The sequence below is a fragment of the Thunnus thynnus genome, chromosome 10 (assembly GCF_963924715.1).
Source record: "Thunnus thynnus chromosome 10, fThuThy2.1, whole genome shotgun sequence".
Lineage (NCBI taxonomy): Eukaryota > Metazoa > Chordata > Actinopteri > Scombriformes > Scombridae > Thunnus > Thunnus thynnus.
The window spans coordinates 29,230,472-29,257,074 of NC_089526.1; the positions used below are offsets into that span (position 1 = coordinate 29,230,472).

General features: G+C 42.4%; 1 protein-coding gene across 1 annotated transcript in view; it reads right to left on the reverse strand.

The window, feature by feature from the left end:
- Window positions 1-32: 32 nt before the first annotated feature.
- Window positions 33-26,603, reverse strand: part of LOC137191925 (E3 ubiquitin-protein ligase RNF19A-like) — a 37,035-nt gene continuing 10,464 nt past the window's right edge. Inside the window, exons 2-10 of the mRNA XM_067602420.1 lie at window positions 15,768-16,768; window positions 8,627-8,835; window positions 8,190-8,334; window positions 7,631-7,793; window positions 6,309-6,423; window positions 5,800-5,961; window positions 5,217-5,430; window positions 4,968-5,111; window positions 33-2,930 (exon numbers count right to left, since the gene is read on the reverse strand). Coding sequence (XP_067458521.1) covers window positions 2,132-2,930; window positions 4,968-5,111; window positions 5,217-5,430; window positions 5,800-5,961; window positions 6,309-6,423; window positions 7,631-7,793; window positions 8,190-8,334; window positions 8,627-8,835; window positions 15,768-16,486 — 2,670 coding nt within the window. The 5' untranslated portion in view covers window positions 16,487-16,768 and the 3' untranslated portion in view covers window positions 33-2,131. The remainder of the gene's footprint in view (window positions 2,931-4,967; window positions 5,112-5,216; window positions 5,431-5,799; window positions 5,962-6,308; window positions 6,424-7,630; window positions 7,794-8,189; window positions 8,335-8,626; window positions 8,836-15,767; window positions 16,769-26,603) is intronic.

Here is a 26,603-nt window from a genome sequence, read left to right on the forward strand (position 1 = left end):
GAATATTTACAGTGCTTGAAAAACCAGATGACAACATTTCATATATTTTTTTATTTTTCTGATATGCATTTACACGCATATAGTAAAGCAAATTACCAAACAAATATACAAATACCTTATGCCATTCTGCATTTATATCTGGCACTAGTGTTCAAATTAGGATCAAGAAACTGGAGTTTTGGTGATGAATGAGAAACAGAACCAGGGAGGAAGAACAAAATGACATTTGCTTTAATGCGGGGAGGACTGCAGCATTTAGCCTTATCCACTGAACCAAATTGAGTGTTCATTCAGTAACAGACCTGGGTGAAAATACCATTCAAGATGCTTTTACCTACCTGGTAGAGGTTCACCTGAGCTGACTCAGTGGCCTCAATAAAGTGGACCACTGAGCAGTAAAGACAGGCTTAAGCAAACACTTGAAAAACAGAATTTGACTTCAAGTCTGCTCAGCAGCACCGATTGGCAACACAAACAGGAATCGCAGGACAAATCAATAGGGAAGATAACCCATAACATACCTATGCATTCCTATTAACCTTGTGCATTGCAGAGCATCAATATAATAAGAAATACGGATAACAGTGCAGGTGCCTTGAGCCGTTCTGCGGCCTCAGTTATTTGCGTAGCGTTTGTGAAGCGTGTATGAAACAGCAGTCTGCATGTCTGTATCATCCTGGGTCTTGTCTTCATTCATCCCCATGGTGTAAAAAGGATGCACCATACGATGTTTACAGGTGACAAGTCAAAGGTATAAGATTTAACAAGAGCCTGAGTGCTGTCTTTGGTAGGCAATTGAAAAGTCTTCATTTACCATGTCTACCACAGTATGATGTGTATGTGAATGAATACCATGAGAGCGTCCCTCCTACACAGACAGACATTCTGCTATCTAGAATGAGTTGCTGTTGTTTTTGTTTGAAGTCTTGAAGACACAGTGGAGAGAGAGAGACAAACAGAACACAAACAGCTTCTTGAAGGCACCATGAGTTAACAAAGAAAGATATCAAAGCTCTCTCTTACTCAGTGAGGCGAGACCATCAGCCTGAATAAATCACCTTTGAACAGGACAAAACATTTTCTTTATACAATTTCACAGAATTGACCAACCCATTGGTTAATGGTATTATAATGACTTTCAGCATTATCTTGATAACCGTGGCCTTCCAGAGACCTCTTTCTCAAATCTGTTTCCATCAACCCTCACCCTCCCTCCCCCCAACATATCATCACAAGCTTTCCACAGAACAAAATGAGCAAAAAGGCCGGAGCTTCCAAAGCCATCTTAGCACTGAAAGCACGCTGATAGTTTTGGGCTATAGGTCTAAACTCAGTGGTCACCAAGTTGCTAAAAAGCTGTCGAACACCATCTTCCAAAATGGGAATACAGCTATGTGCATCCATCTGAAGAGAATCTCAGTTTTGTTACAGGTTGATTTTAGTGCTAAAGTGATTTTGGATGTTGAGCCTGGGCCTCAAAATTATACATTAGAGGGTTTCTTTCAAACTAAAAAACAAAAAAAAATCTTTTTATTTTTTCAAATAATTACAGAAAAGAACACAAGGTTCCTCTTTTACTTATAAGTCAATCTGGGGAAAAAAAGAAGTTGTGAATCATATTGCCTGGTCCCTGTTTGAGTTCACTTTTGGAAAGCTGTAACATTAAGATTCCTGCATGGTGTTGCATCTGCATTGAAGAGCCAAAAATCAAATACTTGCAAAACTGGCACAGTGGTTTTATTTAAACCTACACATATCAATATGACGGCGACCAAATCAGGGGGCTGCTCTCCGTTACAAGTGGTGGTGAACTATTGAAAGTGTGTCAGCAGTCTGCGGGTCGCACAGCAGAAACACCAGCATTCACAACCTTAACATTTCTCACATGGCTGCATTGTGAAAACCTCTCAATACTCCTAACAAGCTTACTGACAGTCAGTGGACACACAGGTCCCCTTCTTTACTCAAAGGTTGCTTTTTATGAAGACATTGATCCCAAAGTAACATGTCCCCTTTACAAGGGAATAACAGATAATGCAGGTTAAACTGTAAACTAGGATTGTTAGTTTCGTGGAGGAAAAGATGTTAAATAAAAACAGAGCGTCTGTGCAGCACTTAAGGTATTGAGATTTTATATGTCAGTCTGTATACAGGAGTTCTTGGGTTGCTGCTGGGTTTGGGTTGGTTGGTGTGGTTGATGGTGGTTGTTGTTGGTTTCTTTTAGCAGCTCTCCGGTGTTGCTGTGAGAGTCCAGGTCAGCGGGGCACACCAGGTTGACATTCTCCTCTGTGATGAAGCAGAGAGGGGAGAGCTCTGCACCGTGGCCCAGGGAGGAGGTGGTGGAGGTGGGGGAGTGGGGAGTGATCACAGCTCCTTGTCCCTGGGATGAGGACGAGGAAGCCGGGCAGGTCTCAAGGCGGTCGTTCTCCACCTCAGGTAAAGGGCTGACGGTGGCGAAGCGAGTGTGGTAGTCACCTCCACCAGAGCCGTGGCTACAGGACGTCTTCATGCTCTCCAGATCGGAGCAGCTGAACTCGGAGAAGTGGCTGGAGTGGGAGTCAGCCACCGAGGGCAGGCTGCCGCTCAGAGAAGGAGAGTCGAACTCTGAGGAGTTGGTGCTGCGCTGCTCCAGCAGCTGAGCATCCATGTCCTCCCGTGTCTCATTGATCTTGGTGCCTCCGCCGCCTTTCTTGCGCAGTTTGCCTTTGCTCTTTTTGCCCCCCGAGCTGGAAGAGGACGAGCAGGATGCCTCTTTGGCCCACTTGGTGGAGGTTCCTTTGCCCTCTGAGGAGGTGCAACCGTTGGAGGGGCAGGTCCAGCCACAGCGGCCTACGTGGCTGCCATCATCCACGCTGCTGCCGCCACTGTGATGCCGTAGTTTACCGGGTTTGGATTCAATGTCGACCTGGACTTCCATACTGTTCCCATCTCTGGAATCCGGGATGATGAGGGAAGCAAAGAAACAAAGAAATAAGACATTTAAGAAAAGTACAGTATGTGTGTGTTTGATTAAGCAATAAGCCTCAGAAGGCTGTTTTACAGGCGCTTTAGGACCAAACAGTTCTGGGGACTCCCTGAGAGAACTACACATCGGGGAGCTCCTCTGAGAACTACATACCTTCAAGGGTTTTTTTCTGTTGCATTCACACCACCAATAGGAACACTGGGGCCAGTGGTTGGTATAGTAATGTTATTTCTGCGCCAGATCAACAACAACAACAAGATGGAGGGCGCTGCGATCAGAGCTCTGTGTTTGTTGTGTGTCGTGGGTTTCATGATAATAACGGAATTGGAAAGGAGACATGAATTTAGACTATGCGGTTGCTTTATACAGGTTTTTAAAAATGGCGGCTGTCAGCGCTGCATCAAGGAGACTATAAAAGAAGGAAGGGTCATTACATCATAATACCAACGTTTTAATGCTCTGCTTGGTGCAAGTCCTATTTAAGTCTATGCGAGATGCATGGACAAGCACATTAAAACCTAACTTATCTACACTACACTACTCTACCAAATGAAAGAAGACACTTCAGAAACAGATTTTTCAAAATGGTTAGGGTAAGAATATCAGGGTAAGACAATCTGAGGCAGAGTAGGGCAGGTCATGACTTCATAATCCTGAGAAAAAAAGAACAATACTAAAACAAAGTTTACTTTGCTTCACCATTGTCATATTACAATTATTAATCTTACATAGCCACAAACAGATACATTACTTAATTTCTATGCATACTACAAACAACTGTGTTTGAAAAAAGAAAAATAGTATTAAAAATAAGTAGCCTCTTTCTTTCACACACTTCCAAAACAAACGCACCAGCTAGCCAACATTTTACGACATGAGGCAGTGGTGCTCATGGGAAATGTAGTCTTCATTCTGGGAAAACACTACCACTTTTGCCCACAGGGCTGCTAAAATTAACACAAAATGAAAGTTCCTTGTAGTAACTTTAAGAAAATCTGTATTCTTCATTCCTTCTCTCTTCCTTTTATTTTGATCCGTGCATTGGTAGGCTATAAACTAACCCTTAACTATAAAACAACAAAGGCATTAATGTCAAGGCTATCAGAAACTTTTAGAAAAACTTTAAACAAACTTGATCAGAAAATAATGCATCGTAATTATGAATTAGCTAACTTACTAATTTGAGTCTGTTACTAACCTCAATCACATGTGCATGAGAAGCTTAGCCATAAATATATAAAATATCTGTGCCTCCCAGATTAACGATATGTGAAACTGAGAGGGGAGAGATGAAGGAGTGGTCTGTCCATTCACCACTACGCTAACTGCACCGAGCACCAACGGCACCAATGTGTGTTCACACGCTACACTGTGATGTAATGACCCTTCCTTCTTTTATGGTTTCCTTGTGGTTTGAATTGGCTCATATGTTCGACCAATTACCATACACTTTCGTCACACAAGGTTCTTCTTATCCTCAGACAGTACCTACGCTGAAATAGGAGCTAAAAAAGTCCCTCAAAACAACGTTCTAAGAACTACAATCATCCACAGATCCTGCAGTGCGGACACAATAAAAAAGAGGTACTTCCTGCAACAGCTCTTAGTACTATGAAAAAGTTTCTCCAGTCCAAAAGTGCCTAATGAGTCTGCAACTGCTAAGAGGCATCATTAGGCATAACGAAATCATAGTTTAACATTCTGATCTGTTCTAATCATTTTCTAGTTAATGCTTCCATAACAATAATTGGATTCTCATCATTAATAAAAAGAGAAAGCACTTATGCTCAAATATTTCCTCTTCCAATAAAAATCAAATATATAAACAATTTCATGTTTTTCTTCTGCTGGTGTTTAGTATTTATGTGATCACAGCATGTTTATTTACAAGGTATTTCACAACAATCTATTTCATATTTTGTCTAGAGGGACACCGGCAACACAGAACAACAAAAATGCTGACACAGTGATTCCTTCCAGCCAAATGGAGGTGATTTCTTACCTGTCAAGAGGCATGTAGGCATTAAGAATGGATCCAGCCATTGCTTTGGTGCTAGCGTTGTCGCTGATTGTACCCAGGCTGACAGTGCCAGACTCACCACTGAGACTGCAACGCTCCTTCTGCACATCAGCCTGTACCTCCAGCCTGACAACATGTGAGAGGGGAGATTCAGACAATACAAAACAGTACCGTGAAATCCAAGTTTGCATGAACATTGATATCCCACAGCATGTGTTGATGCCAAAATACCTGTTTAGGTAATTGACCATAGCACTGCCAGACAGGCTGCCGGTGATGCTGGCTCCAGCCAGGGCCATGGTGGAGGCTGTCTCACTCAGGTTGTCCCTGATGGCCCCCAGTCGGTCCATGTGGCTTCCACTGGCACTAAGACTGCCTGTCAGACCCCCAACACTGCCTTCACCTATACTGGGGTTGTTCCTGGTGTCTGCCACTGATGTAGTATCTACAGAAAACCATGAAATAGATTTTGAAAATATGGAAATAAGGAATAAAGATATAATCTTTTGCAGAAACAAAAAGGAAGCAAGCACTGTGTCTAAAAATGAGATATTTCTGATGAAATTCTAAACTGGTAACGGTACAGTAACAGCAGTGAATTTTAGTCTCACAAAAGAGGCCAAAAAAAAAAAAAAAAAAAAAAAAAGATTTTTTCCTATGAAAGAACACTTGACATCTGTGAAACTGACAGCAAATTTCATTTGGACAGTGTAGTGCATCAGTCAGCAAAAAGCAAATTGCGTTGTTTGCTGACTTGGGCATAAACACAAGGTTGCTGGGTGTCAGCGTGGGTTGTGGGGATGCTGAAGCTTACCAGTGGCAGCTGCCCCACTGCCAGCATTCATGTCATTCTCGTCATCAAACTCTATGCGAACTCCTTTGCCATTCCCAGCTGAGACACCACAACCTCCACTACGGCACAGCGAGATGGGCACCACACCGTAGACGTAAGCCAGCATGATGGGAACTCCAATGCCTGATGGATGAAAGAAACGAAGAGACAAAAAGACACACAGAGACCAGCGACATGTTAGCCAAAAACACTGTAAAAAAACATGGAGGCCACTATGCTGACGCACAGCAATCAAAACGGTCTGACTCTCTTTCAACTTTCCCATCTTTATGCAACAGGTCATAATAAAACCAATTGACTTTGAAAACGAACTTTTGCATAATATTAAACAAAAGGAATTACTGAAGCTAGCTAAGTCCAACAAAGAAATGTCAATAAAGATCACCAGGCATGCACAGACGTGCTGCAGAGAGGGAGAGATAGAGAAAGAGAAAAAGAGGAAGAGAAGGGGTAGAAGAGAGTAGACTGACCGACAGTGACTGCAGCCACCACTGGAGACACGATGACAGAGAGTGTCACTCCACCAGCGATCACCAGATTCCTCTTGTGGTTTGAGATATCTTTGCCTTCATAGCGGTTATGGATCTGACAGAGATAAGAGGAGCATTGAGTCACACAGTCAGAAAAAAAACCCTGAGAAGTCAAGTTCTCACAACTATTATCTAAACCAACTACTGACACAACCCAAGTGCCGTGGCCTTAATGACTCAGGGGAGAGAAGAGACTGCACTAGTCATAGACTAGTCATTATGTGAAAGCTAGCTAGATTTGGGAAATAGATAAATTCTTGTAAAAGATAGTTGAAGTGTTATGTACACTGTTGAAAGGTCTGAATAAATAACCACAGTGTAAATATACGCCCCGAATACTGAGAAGTATGGCATGGACTGCTTATTACTATTATCATAACATTTCTGCTTTATTAATCAGTCAACAGTAAAACAGTAGAGCTCATATTGACAATTAGAGAAAATAAAACGTGACCATCTATCATGTAAATAGCCGTGGCTTTGGTGCAGTGAGTCACCAGGATGCGGATTTAACATCAAGACTGAACAGCTACATTCATCTACTGCATGTGGAATGCAGGTGATTCATGCTCAGACGCTCTGTCATGTGATCACCACTCGATGTGGTCTGGTTCTGTGAGTGGGGGAAAAAAAAAGTTTGTTGGCTCTCAGTTCTTCTTGGCAGGCTTAAGAGGGGAATTCTGGAAAGTCTGAATCCTTTCATTTTATTGGACTGTCAAGTTCGTATTAAACAGAACTAGACTGATGAGAGATACAAAACAACACAAGAGTATATACACAGACACACAACACATAGGGCAGGTTATTGAGAAATAAACTCAGCTGGCTTAGGAGAACTTCAGAGCGTGAGAAAGATACATGACAGTGTGTGTGTGCTGATTTTTAGATATGACTAGTTAGTTACTGATTGATATGTAGTGCTGGTTTCTGGCCAGTTACGTAACACTGATTATGTTTACAGGTGAAAAGATAATGCTTCAGAGGAGTGCTGTGTGAGAAGACAGAGCTCTAATGCAAAGGAGTTATTCAAACTATTAAAGGCAATACTCAGATACCACATGTGTTTATAATAATCCACACAGCTCAATGCAGTCAAGTGTTTGAGCAGTAAATCGACACAGTGACAGATCCTCCAGTCTGAAGTGTCTGTCAGAATGAGCCAGTGTTCCGCCTGACCCATGTAGTGAAAACTGTAAGCAGAGAAACTTGAATATGTTCCAGACCTTCCTTCCCACTATATGAATTTGTCTCCAGAGTCTCACCTTCCTTCCCACGTATACAGGGATGCCAATAATCATGGCGGGGATAGCTATGCCGGCGATGAGTGCTATGCCAACGGGGGCACCCACAAGTGTTCCCAGTTGCCACAGAATCTTCTTCTTCCTGCTCCATGGCTTCTTCCCCCAGAAAGTACAGCCTGACGGACTGAGAGAGAGAGGTGGACGGGAAAGATTATAAGCAATGGTGAAGGGGGCCTATGCTTACATCATTCATACTGTGATGTAGGTCTTCAGCTTTTTCATCTCTTGTCACAAAACTGAGGGAAAAAGTTACTCCCTCAGAGTGCTGGCTAGCTTTATGGCTGTTCCAAAAATACATCATTTTAATTTAGCCAGGCAGGTCAGAAACTTTAAGAGGTGGAACAACCAAACTTGCTGAATAGGTTCATATTCTAAGCCACTACTGAGGCAATAAAAATGATATATTATATTTATTATATCTGTTGAACATCGTTACCTGAAGCGTATCCAAAATACTGATGCCCACATATTAAATGACAAAAATCTTCTAAAGTGTGTGTATTTGTGTGCATATACTGACCTCAGGTAGTGCAGGTCTGAGATCTCCTTCATGCAGAGCCAGCAGAACTCACACCCACAGACAGCGCAGGTCATGTGGTTACAGCTGCCGTCATTCATTTTGATAATGTAAGCAGCACAGCGTGGACATGGTTTGATGTCATCAGCTGAGAGGCAGAAAAAAGAAGAATAACATAGTCTCCCCTACTACTGTAGATGTAGACCGCTGTCTATCCTGTCAGATAACGTCATGGCATAAAGAAACATTCCCTACTAATTCCCACAATCCTCCTCTCAACATTACATTTGTGGCAATATACTGGACATAATCTGCGCTCATGTTTAAAGACGTGTGAGTGATCTGACCAGCATGCACTGAGCATGGCGTACAGAAGATTAAATGAGCAGCCATGCAGCTATGCATGCTTTAGTGTGTGTGTGTGTGTTCAGTCAGCCAACCTGCAGCTCCGCTCTCTTGGCTGTAGCTGAGGGAGGATGAGCGAACGGTCCTCAGGCGGAGGCTCTGGGCTCTCTGCTGTCGTGCTGCATCACAGGTCTGGTTGGGATGCCACAGCTGCTTACAGTGGTAACAGAACTCCGTACCGCAGCCCTCCCTGCCGCACGTGATCTTGGGACAGCTGGCACACCCGAAGGCGATCACCGCATACCTAATAGAGAACAAACATAACACATTCCAGAGAAAAGTTAATATTTAATACACCATAGTGATATCACAGAATGAGTTTCGTCTAAATGCACCAAGGTCACAGGGTGCGGTACAAATGAAAAGAACATCGCTGCAAATGGTGCGAATCCATGTAAAAGTAATTTATATAAAATGACAAATTAAGACAGCTGACATTTGGGAAGAAGCAGTGCAGAACTTTGCTCTTTTTTAACAATTCAGCTAATGCAGCAGGGACATATCTTAACATTAAAACACTGGCTTAATTCATCTCACAATTTATATTACGAAGCTTCTAAAATGGCAAATTAGACAACCACTTTGTCTCCCTCTGTTCACTGGCATTGTGATCCATCTCTAGACTGCGGAAAACTCCTGACATGAGTAATGATGCTTTGTCCATCCTCAATCATTCTGTTGGCTGTAGGAGTGTGTGTGTCCGGTAAATGCCAAAGTTAAATATGTCTGTTGATCTGTGCCTCTGACCCTGTAAAAATGACCCTCAGTGGACTTTTGGTTCCCAATCGACCAGCTGATAGCTTGAGACCCAAAGTTCGTCAGAGCCACTTTTATTGCAGAGGCTGCTTGCCCTGCGGAACACCACAAATCTCACAAGACACAATATACTGTATTTTTGCTAAATCATAAAAACCTCACAGCATAGGCCTTTCATTTCTGAACATTACAAAACTTCTCTTAAATAATCACTTTCTGGGTTTAAAAGGGAATAATCTGTTGATTAAATACCAAAAGCGTGATGTTAATATGGATGGAATATTTTTATATAGTTTAACGAGATTTAGTATATTAAGCTGAGTCAGTCGTCAGTGTGCCTTGTTCCTCCAGTTGTCGTGTCTCCAGCAATGGCAGGTGCATTTACATAACATAGAGAGCACAGCAAATCATCTCTGACAGAGCGACAGCTGAGCTGAGCTGAGCGAAGGTGATGTGATGTGTGATGCTTTCAGCTGACAGACAGGAGAGAAAAGCTGCAAGTGCTGACAAAGAAACCGTGTTCAAAAACAGTTAATCTGTTCATAGATGACAGCTGCAAAATAGTGACTAGCTGATTTCCTGAGGGAAACCCTGGAGTGTGTGACGTAGTTGTATCCGACTGTATCAGAAGCCTCTAGGTCCCTCTGTGACTGACCTAAGGATTAGGTTTCAATCACAGAGCCACGGAGAGCCTGGGAGACTTCCTCCGTTGTGGATCTTTTTACTCTACTGAGGACTGTGTCTAGAATGCAGACAGGCAGCAAGAAAAAGCAAAGACAAGGTCAATCCTTTTTAAAACCCTCCTCTGGATACCACCAGCACTAAACTCTATGCAGACTACAGACCGTAGAGGACTGTAGAGATGTTAGGAAATGAGAGGACCATGGCTTTAGCACTGCAGTGTGAGTATATGAATTTGACCACACAACTGCTATAAAAATACTGCCAGAAATTACCTGATGTACATAAATTCCCCACCATGCAAATGAAACTGATAAGTCTAAGGCGTTGCTGTAGAATCAACCACAAAACATCACCTCACAGTGTCAAAATCCCCTGAAAGAACAAGTTCAAAAGGTGAAGTCAAACCAAAAGCAAAAGATGAATTTAGATCACCGCAGTTTCTGTATGATCACTTCCTCTGAAAGACTATTTTACACATTTTAAAATCACATCAATAACTTTGACTGCAACACTAGTGTCCTGTTTGTACAGCAAATTTACACAACATCACATATCCTCCCTACCAGAACATGGTAAATGGTAAATGGACTGTACTTGTATAGCGCCTTTCTAGTCTTCCAACCACTCAAAGCGCTTTTTACACTACGAATCACATTCACCCATTCACACACATTCATACGCTGAATGGGTACAGGGGCTACCATGCAAGGTCCCAACCTGCCCATCAGAGGAAGCTAAGCATTCACACACATTCATACACTGATGGCACAGCCATCAGGAGCAATTTTTTGGGGTTAAGTATCTTGCCCAAGGACACATCGGCATGTGGACTGGAGGAGCCGGGAATCGAACCGCCGATCTTCCGATTAGTGGACGACCCGCTCTACCTCCTGAGCCACAGCCGCCCCATCTGAAACATCTGAAATAAAAGAACTCAGTACTCAAATATGTTAGTTTGTGACTACAGCAATACACTCACAGCCATCGGAAAAATAATAACTCTTATAAATAAAAGAGATGTATTTTAAATGTACTGATGTCTATGTTCTCTACCTCTCTCTGTGTATATAAACTGTACAACTACATTATCCATAACAGTTCTGTATTCTAATTTCTAATCAATAATGCTGCTGATCTTGACAACATTCGTCAAAAAACTTGATTCAGATGGCCAGATGGATGAGTGGTTTCAGGCCCAGAACGTCTGATCCCTGGACAGGGTGCATTTGACTGTGTGAGCCAGATTACAGCAGGCTAAAGTCATTGTTTCCAGGAGGAGGTAATTGGTCCAAATGTGTGTTCTGTGCATTTCCCTGAACTTCTCTGAAACAATGCACTTAACAAACTGCGTGATAAACTGGAATATTAAACTGGCAGAAGCCTCAGAGCTGCAGGAAAGAGGAACACGCAAGAGGAAAGGACAGAGTAGAGTGAAGCTGCAGAGACATGGAAAAACTAAAATGGAAGGACAATGTAGTTTCCTCTGAGCCACTCTGGAGTGCAAAAATAAAATCGAGTCTCTCAGCACAAGAGATAGACATTTGCTGTCTCACTCTGACACACACATGGACACAAGAGAGGAAGGAAGGACTCAAACTAAGGAGAATGACACACCGAACTGAACTCAAAGAACTTGTGCTGATAGATTGGCTGATACAACACTGTGCACTACAAATGCTACAGCCAACAACCAGCATGCATATACATTCTGTGTCTGGGAGGAAATAGCTGTTCAGTAATCTGTTTACATCCTGACAATAAGCTGCACCTACTACTGCAAACTTTCATTTTGCTTTGTTTTGGCTTTGTCAACCTGGCATCTCTTTCTTGTGGAAAAAAAAGAGGAAAGGCAGTGCTCTGTCTCGCTGACTGCTGCCGCCACCAATTCAACTCACTCAACTGGCAAAATAGACATCGATAAGGGTCAACTAGTGCCAATGGTGGTTAACATAGCACAATGGTCAGTCACAACGCTCAAAGAAGGGCAAAAGTACTCTGACATCCAGATGTTAGATTGATGTGAGGGCCCTAGAGACTGAAAGGAGTGTTAGCTGAAGACAGCAGAGCTGGAAATGTAGAGAAAACACTGTGACAACATTAGATGAGTCATACACCATAATATGAATATCTATACATCTTAGAATGCATCTTATATTGTAATTTCTAAAAATCGTGTCAAAAATATTAGGGTACCCAGGAGCATGGACGTGTATGCCCTACTCTGCCTCTGATTGGCTCTCACCATGATATTTTTGCCCTAACGGTAACCATCTCACTCCCCATGCCTAAACCTAACCAATCAGCCCTTGGGTATCTTCATCAGACTGCGAGGCACACTGCATAAATATGCCCGACAAGGGCGTTTAGTCTCTCCCTCCAAGCAGAGCAGGAAAGCAAATCCAAGGCACCGAATCTATCATTGTTTCATCCAACAGTCATTTCAACTGTTCTGAAAGCACAATAAAACATGTGATGCCTCCCACAATTCTTACCCTTAAAATACATCTGCTACTATTCTGGTCAAGGTTACAAAACAGGACATCCCACTAAACAAAACAAAACATCCCGCTGACCAAGGTATTCAAGGTTACTATTGCTTTAGCATTAAGCACAAACAGTACTTCAAGAAAGTCTAATAGGGTGGGGAGGAGGTCTTTATAGCCACCTGACCTCAAACAATTCCTGGAAGAAAAGGAAATGGCTGCGAGAAAGAGAGGGAGAGGGCAAAGAGAAGGAGAACATGATATAAACACGATATAAATTGACTTATTAGTAGTGTTTCCCCTACGTTGACTGTTTTGGTGTGGCGGCAAAATGTTCAAATAGTTTCAACTTTTGACGTACAAAAATGCGGTCCCATTTTCCATCATAAAAATATACCACTATTCCTTCCATAATCATCATATTCAGCCACGCAGAGAAAATAATAGTTCATTTGAATGTAAAATCTGGCTGCCTCCTTACTTTTGTGAGAGCCAACAGTTAGGGCACGCAAGACAGATGTCAACTCAACCCAGAATAAATGAGCTGCTGATTTGATTTGTCAGTGAGTTGGAGTCACCATTTGACCCTACAGGACTTGACAGTGTGGGGGACTGGGTGGAAGCAAGCCAACGAGCCATCAGCAAAACAGTCAGGCAAAACCGGTCTACTGTTTAAAAGGGGCATGCAGCCAGTAAGACAGATAGAACTGAAACAAATACATGAAGAAAGAAAGGAAGGCAGGTAAGAAGACAGACTTCTGGTACAGAAAGGACTGTCTGAAAGACTCAGAGAGAGGCAGGAAGATGTACTGTGAGTGTCCCTGTGGCATAATACACTGTTAGGGGGTGTTCAGACCGACATCCATTCATTTTAATGGGGGCAGTGCGATCACGCAGTGGGGGGTGCCACTGCAGATGGCTCGGCAAAAAAAAAAAACACAGCAGTCATCCGACAAAAAGTTGAACTGGGCTCAAATTTTGCCACAACGCAACCCAACGTTATCCGGCAAGGCACTGCACATGCAGGTGCACATTCCTCATGGATTACTACGACTATAATGTGAACACCATATTCAACTGTTTACCTCGTGATCGTCTTGACAAAAGATAAAACAGTTGCTGCCGTGATAACTTTCCAGAGTAGTAAAATCCTGTCTGTGAGTAGTAAAATGCGCTGTGCAGTGTTTCGGCTTCTGATAAGCCTTTAAACACATTAATCTGTAGGTCCAATTCAGCTTCCTGGACTGTATTTCATTGTCTCACAGGTACCTCAAACAACACACCCCCACCACCGCAGATACTTGCACTGTTTCCACACAGGGCTGTTTTTGATCTGAGCGCAGCCTTACAGACCAAGCAAACACTCAATGAACAGAAAATCTTAAATATTTATTTCTGCTTTACATCCTTTATTTTGACCTTTCTGTGCTTCTTTTGCTCCATTTATACCTCATGCTTTCCTTCAACCACTTGTTCAGGTCACCAGCAGTGAGCCATTCAGCAACAATGACCATGATTGCACTATTTAACTGGTATCTCTTGAGCAGTGGCCAAACCCCCAAAAGGCAAGCGTTCAGAGCAAACAATATAGGTCAAACTCAGAAGTAGCTATCATTAATTCTTCATACATAAACACTAGTATTGGGCACTTGATGGTGAAAGATTGGGGCTGAACGAGATGGGGTTCAGCTGAGGATATTGTTGTAAACAACAATAATCCAAATCCCTGCAGGATCTCTGGCTGAACATTTCTCTCTTCTGCTGCTCAGTACATGAGAGGGTCATTCATTCTCTTTCTGCACCATCTGGGGCCTGCAAGGCAAGAGCTGTGTCTTCTTCTGCTGTTGCAGCATGCTGTCCTTGCAGTCTTTCCTCCATCTTTGGAGTTTAGCATATTGAGTTACCATTTACTGCAATGTATTGATTTACAATTGCAGATCACAGTATATGGAATATACTGCATGTAATTAGTCAAAGCAATGATCAGTTTACTTGACAGCTGACCGCACACTATTTCATCATAATGAAAACAGTAGCATAAGACAACCACAGATGGCTCTTGCAGCAGTAATACTTGCAGAGACACGAGCATTTTATTAAAGAAAATAGTTTTTATCTTAATTTACTCAGGGAAAGCACCCACTATTAGTTAATGGTTCTGTATTAATGGGTCTGCACCCAGTATTAGCTGCTCAACAGGAGCAAGAACTGTGTTCTTACAAATACTGCTGACATTTTGGAATCAATTAAATAAGTACGAGCAACAGTACACATGTAAGAGGCTATCTTCTTGTTACTTATATAGTATGGGAATCAGACAACACACACTACACTATCTCACACACCACATTCAACTCCTTTAACATAGAAAACCTGAGACACCCTGGACACACAAGGACACATCTGATGGAAGAAAAAATCTAGAGAAAATACTGTATGTAATGTTCAGGGCTTAAATGACAAGATCAGTATGATCTATGGCTGTAGTCTGCTGGTCGACTAGTTGGTCGATATGCTTATTCATTGGTCGAATAATTTACTGTTACTTTCATAAGGAGAGAAGTGCTACATCAACAGCCTTCCAGGATTAATCCATTATTTCCTGCGACGGGAGGGACAGACAAATTACCTGTAAAAACAGGGGTGTATTCAAAAAACCCCCATTGTTCTCAGAACTTTGAACTCGCCCAAACTAATGGCAACTGCTGGGTCTAACTGTACTCAACATTTACTGAGCGTTTACTGAACGTACTGAACATTTACTGAGTCAGTGTTTCTCCTATAGTTATCAAAACGAGAACCCCCGCCAGGCCAAAAAAATATTTGTTAATGCCAAAATTAATGCCAAATATCCATTCATTCGGAAATCAATAGTTTTGAGGAGTCTGTGTCCTTGCCTGGGAAACTATTGGCAGTGTAACTCCATTAAGGAATAGGACATTGCGTAGTATGTTTGCGTAGCGAGTCTGTCGTTTCCCCAAGTGCTGGAAAAGTGAAGGGGGTTAGCTCAAAAGTTAGCAACAATGGGTTAGCCTAACCTGAAGACGCTAAACAGAAATAGAGAACAGAGAAATGTGTGGCTGCTGAGTTCACGGTACACTCCCATTACCCCCGTGCGACTTATCAATTTGTTGAAGATTATGTACGATTTCAGTCGACCAAGATTTTCTTTGGTTGACTACAGCCCTAGTATAATCAGAGTGTATGTCACTGCTGCTGTGTTCATGTGCTTTTATTTATTTTCACTTCTTACCCACAGTCTGGCGCAGGGCACCAGCGGCAGTCAGGGTCAGCCACCAGCCACCTCCTCAGCATGAACTCCTCGTATTTCTCCATGAGCGCCCGGTCACCCAGGATCATGCGGATGTCGTGCGGGTTGAAGCGCTCCGAGCACTCAGGGCAGCTGATGTTTACACGTGACTCTGAGATCTCGATGCGCAGGTACTGGCGCAGGCAATCAATGCAGGAGCGGTGGTGACAGGTCATGATGTCAGGGAAGCTCTCCCTGGAGTGGTGCAGAAGGCACAGCGGGCACTCCAGTAGCTCTGTCCCCACCCCACCCCCCACCTTGGAGGAGGTGGAGGAGGAAGTGGAGAAAGAAGGCCCTGAGGCAGATGAGGTGGAGGCAGCAGCAGTAGCAGCAGCAGAGGCAGCTCCGGTCCCAGCCACAGAAAAGAAGGCAGAGTTCTTATCATTACACATCTCAGAGTGGATGCTCTCGATGCTGGCGATGCCATCCACCCCTCCGAGCCCTCCGGGTCCAGGGTACTGGAGCTCTCGAGACCTTTGGCGCCCTGATTTGGGCTCCCGTCCTCGCCGTCTGAAAAGAGAGGCCAGGGAGAGGCGTCTCTTCTTGGGGGCCTTCTTCACAGAGGGCAGGGAAATGGAGGAGGCAGTGGACTGCAGGTCCCTGTCAGAGCCCATCACCCCACCACTACCACCACCCAACTGCTGGTGCTTCTGCAAGCTCATCTCTCCGGAGGGAGGGGAGGGGTGTGCCAGCGGGGAGCCAGGGCTGGGTAGCCTGTCCCTCACATGTGCAGGGAGGTCTGGGAGTGGGATAGGGCTGGGAGAAGGGGTAAGGTGGTGGATGGGGGAGGGGGAGGGTGGTCCAGGGTGGGGGGACAGGGCTCCAGAGGGCCCGTCTGCGTTTAAGACATGGTGGCTTCTCCTGATCAACCTCGTGGTCACATCTAATAGCCGGATTTTGGCGGAGGGGGGGGGTCACCTGCTGTGAAACTGATGCAACAGAACCTGGAGAGAGTAAGAGAAAAGAGTTGTAGAAAAAGGCAAGAAAAAGTAAGAGAGAAGAAAGAGTAGGGGGGGAGAGAGGAGAAGTGAAAAGATGTTAATACACAGTATTCAATTTCAATATGAGAATACGACAAAATCAAAAATGCAGTCATTTTTCATTCAGACATTGTTAGAGGTTAAAAGAAATGACTCAAATTGTAGTAAACTAAAAAACAAAATCAACATTTCAGTGTTGGACAGCAGCAACTTCATCTTCTTTTTTATCAAAGTCGATCTAAGACAATAAATCAAATCACATCCTGCAGTTCTGAAAGAGGAGGAACATTATTCATTGCGTCTGACAGTTTGGTACATGGTATCGCTTTCTCTAAAACATATGGAGGAAGGGGGGACGAGAGAAGAGAAGAGGATAGGAGTCTTATAATTTTCTCAGCTGCAGGTGCACCATTCTGTCAAGCATATGTGTGTGTTTAGCTGAGGTAATAACGGTGTATTAGACTTGAAGAGATGCATGTGGGTGTCCAAAAACTGACTGAAAATATGACAAGAACACAGTTAAGCACGTTCTCTCCTCATCAGTCTACGCCCTACATCCTTTCTCCCCTTCTAAACAAACAATTTAGTCTTGACATCACATTTAAGTGGTAAAACAGCAGGTCTAGTCCAATGTTTCACAAATACATCACATGATTTAACTCAGCCATCTCCGTGACAACTGAGCAAACTCCATCCACTGATGAAGACCCTGAAGTGTGACTGAAAGCCTGGAAGACGCCAATTACTGGACCCTGAGTTTACATTATTTTGTCAAAATCTAATCTGGTCTGCTGATGGCACATTAATGCCATTTGTTTAATTCCCTGAGATCAGCCTTATAGTGCTCAGCTTATACAATACACACTGCATTATTCCAATGTACTTGCTAGTTCTTGACACTCTTCACTCAGTCAGTATCACAGCTGGCAAAGTGCAAGTTTGCATAGCCATCAGTCAGTCAGTCAGCGACAGATCTGGGAACAGAGGACAGAAGGTTGACAACCTTGGACTGTATTGACGCAGAGAGACAGCGCACTGATCTGTCTGGAAGATCAACAGTGACAAGGCTTGGTTCCAGACCGTCCTCTGCTGATAGTGAGAAACGGCAGGAAATGTGAGATAATGCATGTCAAGAGTTGAGGAGGGTTTGCCTTGGTGGATGGGTTTCTGATGCACCAGCAATTCAGGGTACAAGTGTAAATCACAATTGGTTGTTGTACGAATGGATCATCTTTAGTTGAACAGCAATAAACAGCCAATAATATAGACTGTATATAAAGATGGACGACATGACAGCTCCCAAAAAGTGAAGCCAAAACATCTCAATCACCCCCAGCAGTGGCTGGTTGATATATAAGTCCGGCCCCCTCCATGTTAGCAGATGGGATGTGAGCCAAACAAAAAAATCAAAGTGCATGTTTTTCCAAAAGATGGTTTCTGTCATTTTATGTTGAAGTGCTCATTTTTCTGATAAGTTTCTTTTTAGTTATTTGACGATATAAAAAGGGCTTGTGACTGACAGCTGTGATTGACAGCTGCTCTCAAAGCTCCGTCAGACGAGCTGAGTGACCGCAGCAGTTTCTGATAGAAGACACTGATGTTTGTTTTCATTTGTGATTCACTACCAGCTGTAGCTGCTAGTTACTGTCTGGTTTTGGCTGGTTTACCTCCATCGCAGCTCACTTGGCTATTGGCAGTGGGGCAGCTGTCAGTCAAGTTGAGGGACAGGTCCCTCAGGCGGTCGTCCCGCTGCTCTACTCTACTCTACTCTACTCTCTGGTTTTTAACATAGCTAACCAAGCTCTGCTAACGCGGTGAGGAACACGTTTCATTTCCTGTAACAATACAAGTCTCCCATTATTTAGTCATTTAATACAAAGCAGTAAAGTAGTAAATGTTGGGTTTTCATTAGCAGTAACATAACACAACTCTGATACAACTTTCTGGAGGGGGGCCTTAAAGAGACAGGAGCTAAGACTGTCTGTTAAGAAACAGAGGCTCAACTGAGGGGCTGTATAAAAGGCCAGTATAAGATAAATAAGAAGTTTGAACTGTGAATCATGAAAAGCTACTCTAGTGGAGTACCAGAATAAAAATATAGAGCTGCAAATGAGCATAATAGGTAGACAGGGGTCAATGTTTTTTTCAAGCATAACTTGGCAGGTATGGACATAATTGCCAATACGGAGATCACACCTATGACAAACTATTACAGAAAAAGACAAAGACAATTCACAACACTGAGGACTACATTTTTTATCCTTAAAAGGCCTGGTAAGAAGGCAGGCTCTTCTGCATTGCCAAGTAGATGAGTTAATTTCACAATTTCCTGTATGACAAAACATAATTACTCCTCTGTACTGTGTCCATGTTTAAGTGGGTATTTGCGCGTTTATGTGTCTAGTCACTCCACAAAATGATATCAGGTCAGATGGCTTCTGAATCAATCTGACAAGTGTTCTGTCCACTTGAGAATTTCACACATTTGAGAGGGTGAAAGAAACAAAGAGCCAAAGAGAGGGAAACAGAGAGAGACTGTGTGAACTACAACAGTGTACAGCTGCAGAGGCAAAAGAAGCTACAGCCTGTCCAATACCAGATTTTGCGGGTTAGGGCTATTGTTTTCATTTGAATAATGCATACATTCTTTACACCACTGCTCAAAAGCTACAGTAAAAGACAAAACATTAAAGTAAACATTATTGACTGTAGGGCTATGCAATATGACTAAAATCTCTCCCGATATAAATCATTTCATATCCAGATAACGATACATATTACGATATAGCACATTTTCTGTAAATTCAATGAATGAAAAGTTTATAGAAAATGACTACATGGAAAGTCCTATTTCTTATTACATTTTGAATTATATACTCAACGAATAAAAGGTACTGACAGATATTTGATCATTTTTCTCCTTGTATTTAGAACCTTGGTGCAAATTTTCAATTAAGCATGTGCAAAATACATATTATTAATCTATAAATACAAAAATTTGAATAGAAACATAATGTTTGACATGATTCTTGCATAGGTGGTGAAAGAGGTTAGTGGTGTTTGAGTCTGTTGTGGGGACCAGTCTGCAGCATAATTAGCAAAATAAGGTTTTCTGGTCCGTGTCAGACTTTTCATACCCAAAACACATCGATGCGACAGAAGTAGCCCCTCTTTCAGGTACGAGCTCCTCGTTTAGTCCTGGCTGGTTGGAGTCCTTCTCCTGTTCAGAATTACTCCGTTCTGTGTCACGTTCAGTCTGTGTTTGTTTGTGTTGCCTTCATGCAAATTTCCTGCCTGCATTCATGCCGTGAATCATCAAAATGACGAAAAATATTGTCGTAAAGAGTGTCATTTGTGACACAACAAAATAAACAATAGAGCATAATATGAAACGATAGACGTTTTTCTATCGTCAAACAATATATATCGTCATATCGCCCTAATTGATTGCATTATTGTTTCCTCATTTGTGATTAGCCAACTCAAATCCTACATGCGTCATTCCGTGACAAAACAGACAAGGTTGTTGCAGCACCGTCTCAGATTTTGTTCAAACCTTGTCTATATCATGAATGGGTCACAAAACCAAGGTCTTTTCAAGACATTAATGCCCAAACATGGCTCCCAGACAAGGGGTTTTTGAGAGTGTAAAAATTAAAAAAAAATATCAAGAGCCAGAATATATGAAAACATTGAAATTGAACAAAAATATTTTACAGGCCTTAGTTTTGGGACCCAAACATTATATAGACAAACTCTGAACAAAATCTGAAACAGTGCTACAACCACTTTCCTGGATTCTGTCTGATTTGACGCAGAATGACCAACAAAATAGAAATATAATCAATGGAGCCTTCAGAACAATCTATAAAATGACACTGTTTCAAGATCACCTTGATGCCTTTTTTACTAGAGAGAATATGGAAACTGTGCTAGGCAGGTCCTTGCATGCAAAAAAGATTGGATTTGAAATGAACATCTGTACTGACCAGGTAATTCCGTCTCCTACACAGCCTTCTGGAGATTTGCTTTGAGAGCTTTGTCCAGAAGGAAAGAGGAGTAACATGTACCGTTTCTGAGGAAATCATTAAACAATAAACACTGATTGTCTTCAGAGGCCACCCCTTCAACAAACCCACAGAGCAATGTCAAACTGCATCTGAGAAGGAAGATCATCCACACTCAGGCCAAAGAGAAGGGCTGAAAAACATTATTAGTCCAACAATGACACTGTTCAGGGGATGGGTAACAAGGGTAAACCAATGGTTTGTACCACTGCTTGCTACACCACTGTACTCTCTGATTCTACAGTGTTGTGCTTAGTGGTTCTGGAAGTGGTGATGAGGGAGGCAGAGAAGGAATGTCTGTTATTTTAGGAGAGTGTTGCTATTAAGGTCCAGCTTGCATGTTGGGTGTCCATCCCTGAATGAGTATGTGTGTGTTTATCTGTGCCTTTGATTACACCTTGGCAATGAACCATGCTGTGGAAACACACACAGAATAGTGCCACAGGACACACACACATCCATAAACTACCCACACCAACTAGAGAGGTGTACAGAGCATGCTCTCTAACACATACTGTATATGTGCATACTATACCAGCACTTACAGCAAATGCAGTAAAACAGAACCAACAGAAATCTTTCAATCTGCAACACTATACCAAAAGATCAAAAGCAGAAAGCAGCACTCGGCACTGAGCGCAGCAGCTGCAACCAAACCACTGACACTACCAGCACCACACTTCTCTGCTTTTCTGAAACACATGCTGTTCTTTCTCCAGACAACCTCCCTCTTTCTTCTCTCTCCCTCTCATTCACACACACGCACACACACATATGAAGGCGAGAGACAGTTATCCCCTCTCTGTTCCACAGCCCTGACTCCACTTTGACCAGCAATGAAAACAGGAAACTCTGATGTGGTGGGCAGGGCTGGCCTTAGCATCTCCAGCACATATGGAAGGAGGCACGGGATTAAGGAACAACGTCTCTCCCATAGACACACACACACGTGACTTTTCCTCTCTTGTTATGGGGTAAACACATACAAGTCAACACTTGGTATTCTCCTGTACACACATTTCATATGCACCTAACATGGTAGACACAGTTTGTCAAAGTTCCTGACATTTTTGCTACAAAGTACAGGGATGCAAAAAAAGGTAAGGACAGCAGCTGAAACTGGAATATAGGGGTGCAGTGTGTGGTATAAACAGAATGTGAAAGTCTAATAGTATTCATTCAACCATGAAAAGATGATTGCAGGGCAGGTGCTTTATCCTGACCTTGATGTCTGTCACAAGGCTACCACTGCGTCTAAAATCTGCCAAGAAGTGACTGCCTGAGCTTATCGCTGTTGAGCAGATAGCTGTGCGTGCGTGTGTGTGCGATGAGAGGAGTGATGATGCAAGTAGACTAGGCCAGCTGTCTGATCTGAAGGCTCTGGCTAGGTCTCACTCACAAAATGAAACACCTATGTCAGCTCATTGGCTGCGGGCTGTGGTCAGCAGTAAAGGCTTTTCTCATTCAGCGTGCTGATTTAAGTACATTAACACAATCCAAATCTGTCCAGTCCGCCTGAACTCTGTGAGAGAGAGCTCAGAGAGGCAGAAAGAGTGAAGAGAAAGACAAATAAAGGAAAAGGTGAGAGGACAGGCTCGAAAAGAAGTAACAGAAAGAGTAAGACATAAAAAGGATGGAGAGATGAATAACGATGGAGGGTCAGGAAAATGGCCATAAGGTGCAGAGAGGTGAAGAATTGTTAGCTCTCGCAAAATAAAATCCTGCTCTGTCATTTGACAGCTTTTTTCACAGCTACAGTACATTCCTCCTCATAAATGAAGTGACAGTACTAAAGAGGAAGCTAGCAAAGATGTTAAAAAGAAAAAGAATGGGCAGAAAGACAAGGAAGAGAAAGTAAGAGTGGTCTCAATCACCTAACATTCCCAAAACCTCTCAAATAACAGATTATGTTTCATCACCCATAAGTGTTGGCTCACTAATGTAGCTGCGCACTAAGGACCAAATAACATACTTTTATGGCTTATAAGAAAACACTTTGTTGTGGATCAGTTTTCATAGTACATTTTCTGACAGATATGAGCGATATTGGTGCTGAGATCAAACTTTGTAGAGAGACACTGGATGATGAAATGTCAATTTTTTGTAGTTGTGGAAACTACTGATCCCCTGCAGGGAAACTGAATTTCCCAATTGTGGGACATAAGGTAAGGCCAGAAGTAGAACAGACACACTCCACAGGATGACTATGACATGAGAATAAAATGATGGTGCACACTGGATAGAAGAACAAATCTGAACTGTGCATGCATACCATTGTGAAAAGCAAAGAAACAAAGGATCTATGCATGGTGTTCTGAGGTTTGTCCCAGCTGTGGACTGTTGTAAAGTCTGAACAGTCTACTCAATAATACTGTTTGTTACAGCAGGATGAATAACCTCAATCAGAGCACATTGCATAAACATTAGAAAGGAAAATATGAAACTGAACACAACGTAGAGCCAGCCCATCCGCTAATAATTAAAACTAGCTTTTGAGGATGATCAGCATCTGCCATTCACACTCACTTGCAGTTAAACATGCATGTGTACATGTACCTACGTAAACAAGTGTGTAACACACACACACACCCTCCTTCTTTGACTACACATCCCCCAAATATCAATAAGGAGTTTGTTTACACCTGATGCAAGACAAAGCACCCACATTTGACAGGCTGTCCTTAGCTGCTGTAAGAAACTGTCCAAAACCGATTAGTGAAAACCACATGAGGTTCCAAGGAACAAAACATTTGTGTTGTGGAAAAACAGTGAAATTCTTGATCTCATTTGAGGTCATAGGTGAGATCACAATCTCTCTGAAAAACGCCACCTGTTAATTGTCTTACTTTAAAGGAAAGAACTGTTTTTTACAGTTCCTATTGTGTATGTTGAGTCAATCCAAATATATATTTTTAATATATCCAAAAATGGCAAAGAAAATGCAATTTGCCAGCCATAACAACAGTTTCTACTCGCAGCTGTGCCAAACAACAACATAACTTTGACAAAAATGTCAGGTGATGACATGTGCACTGTGACAGATTAAAGCAAGTTTTAGGTCCCTGCAGGCTGATTTTCAGACTGTAATAAAGGGAAACTGGAAACCAAAGGGTCAATGCAAGTTTTCCCACCATAAAACAATGTAGTGATGGCATTCCATAAAGGAGACACAGGAAGTCACTTGAATGCAAAAGTAAACATTTTAAATCTCTCAGTGCACATACACTTTATAGCATCTTTAATCTTGTGTCTGATGACCATTAAAGGATTGACTGCCGAGAATATTTTTGACCAGTTACGCATGTTGGTCTATAGGTTAATTTGCATACATACTCTGCTAACGGCAAGACAATTACGTGTTCACAACATCTGATCTTCTTTTTGAATGGATAAAGTACCGGTCCTACACAGAGTGTTGCATTATGGGTTGTTTATAGCCCTAATGTTGCTAGGCTCACGAATGTCTTAAAGTCTGTCTATAGTGTAGTATATTTTCAGGACAATACAGTATTTAGGAACCCATTATTTTATAACATCCAAGGTTTAAATCATTTTTTATGGCGGTTACTGCAATGGTTTGAATGACTTTGCTAATTTGTGCTATAAGGAAAAAATATCAATACTGCAGTAGTCTAATAAAGCATATGCAGGAGGGCACAGAAGTGCTATACTGCTAGACACAGAGTTTGACTACTGCAATGGCCACGCTACTTAATTAGAAAAAGGCTATCAGTAATCTTGGGTAATCACCAATTCAATGCTGACGCGAGTAGGTCTGGGGTATGATACAAATGAGTAATACAGAACACTGTAGATAAGAGTGTGGTGAGAATTTCTGTGTGCGTAAGCGTGTGCATCATGAAGAACAACAAAGTGAGAAAGCAGATAGAAAGATGAGAGCTGGTAGACGTGCCAGAGCTTTCCTTGGGGACAGAGTTCATTAGGCATTCCAGAGACGAAAAGATCCAGTACTGACCTCAGCTGACCTACTGCAGCCTGGGAGAGTACAACTCTCACTGAGCACACGCCGAGAACCATGGTACGCTCAACTTTTACACGCAACACAGATTTAGTGTAGATTTGTGATCTTCCCCTGCATTAAATGTCTGACGAAATCCAGCTACATGAATGTGGAGAAATATTCAGGACAGGTTCATATTATAAAGGATTTAGCCCCAAACTACTTAAAGAGCGGTGAAGCTGCAGAGCATACAATGAGAAAATAAGTATTTCAAATGTGTAAAATTTTGATGACAGTGGTGCAAGTGAAGGACAAAGTACACCAGGCATATACATTTTGAAAATCAGCAATTTTGTAATGATGATGACCCCACTTATCATGGCAAAATGTGGTCTGACACCCTCATGGTCTATTTTAAACTTTCCTAAAAATTGGTATGCTTTAAGTGATACATTGCACATATCAAATATTCATAAGATGTGTATAACATTTACTTGAACACCACAGCTAAAGTAGGCCTATGAGGTCATTTGACCATCACTGTCTTCTCCGTAACAGTTTCTATACTATCAGCTTTAGCAAACAAAAACACATTTCAACAACCTATGTGTTGCAAAGAGTTAAGTGGTCCACTGAATATGAAAGGACTGGGAGCTTCTTACTCAACTACTTTGAAAATGACTCATTCATACAATAACATACACACACATAAAACAAACCTACTAAACAAACAATCAGTTAAAGGACCTTTTAAGGTTCCCATTGAGTTATTTTCCAACTATGTTGACACACTGGTTAAAGATAAGCCTGGTTAGACCAACTCTAAATGGAAATTGTAAAGGGCAAACCTCTCCATATCCAATCCTTGTCTTTTTCTAGGCCAGGGAAGGTAAAAGCAGCACCTTTCTTTAATCTAACAGAAAGGAGAGGACCACCCTGGGTGACTCAGCAGTGCAGAAGAATGCCTGCCATTCCACTCAGTTGATAATTAGACCTGGGATTCTACCGAGTCTAAACTTAGCTAGCAGAGACTCACTAGTGAGCCGTGTTTCTATAAGCGGTAAGCAGCGTGTGTGTGGAGTTACATATGACTGGGGCAAAGGAAACCACCCACAAAGAGAATGTGAGGTCTGTATTACTACTGCCTGCCATGGCAGTGGTGCAGCGACACAATGTGAGATTTGTTATCCTATTACACATTGTTGGAACACATATAGAAGCGGCACAAATCAAACACAAGGACACAGATATACAAGGAGATAGAGATACATCTAGGCACAAGCAAAGACATAATAGGTTCAAAGAGGGACTGATAGATGGACAGGTATACAAGATCAAGACAGGGACACAACAGTGGTGACAGGCTAGAATGAGACAGACAGGCAGACAGATAAATGTGAACAGTGAAACATGCAGCAGCTGAGCCAGTGTAGTCATCCAGTTAGTATCACTCCAGCTGCATTCCTGGCCTGCCTGTCTCCTGTGTAATGCTGCCTCTATGCACATTCCTGAGCTTCTATGGGGCTGGGGACAGTCAATGCATTAGTGAGGCTTCCACTGCATCATGAACAGACACAGAGCAACCTCCTGGCGGGCAAGCTGAGCAGCTATTGACTGATGTGGGATGAAAGTCAAACAGTGTCTCTCTCTTCTCTCTCTCTCTACTAAAGTGTGGAGCAAGCTGAAAACTGAGGGTGTGGTCAATGGCTACATCTAAATGACAGGTTTAACCTTGCACTAGTGCTCAGATTGTTGCCTATAGGCAACAAAT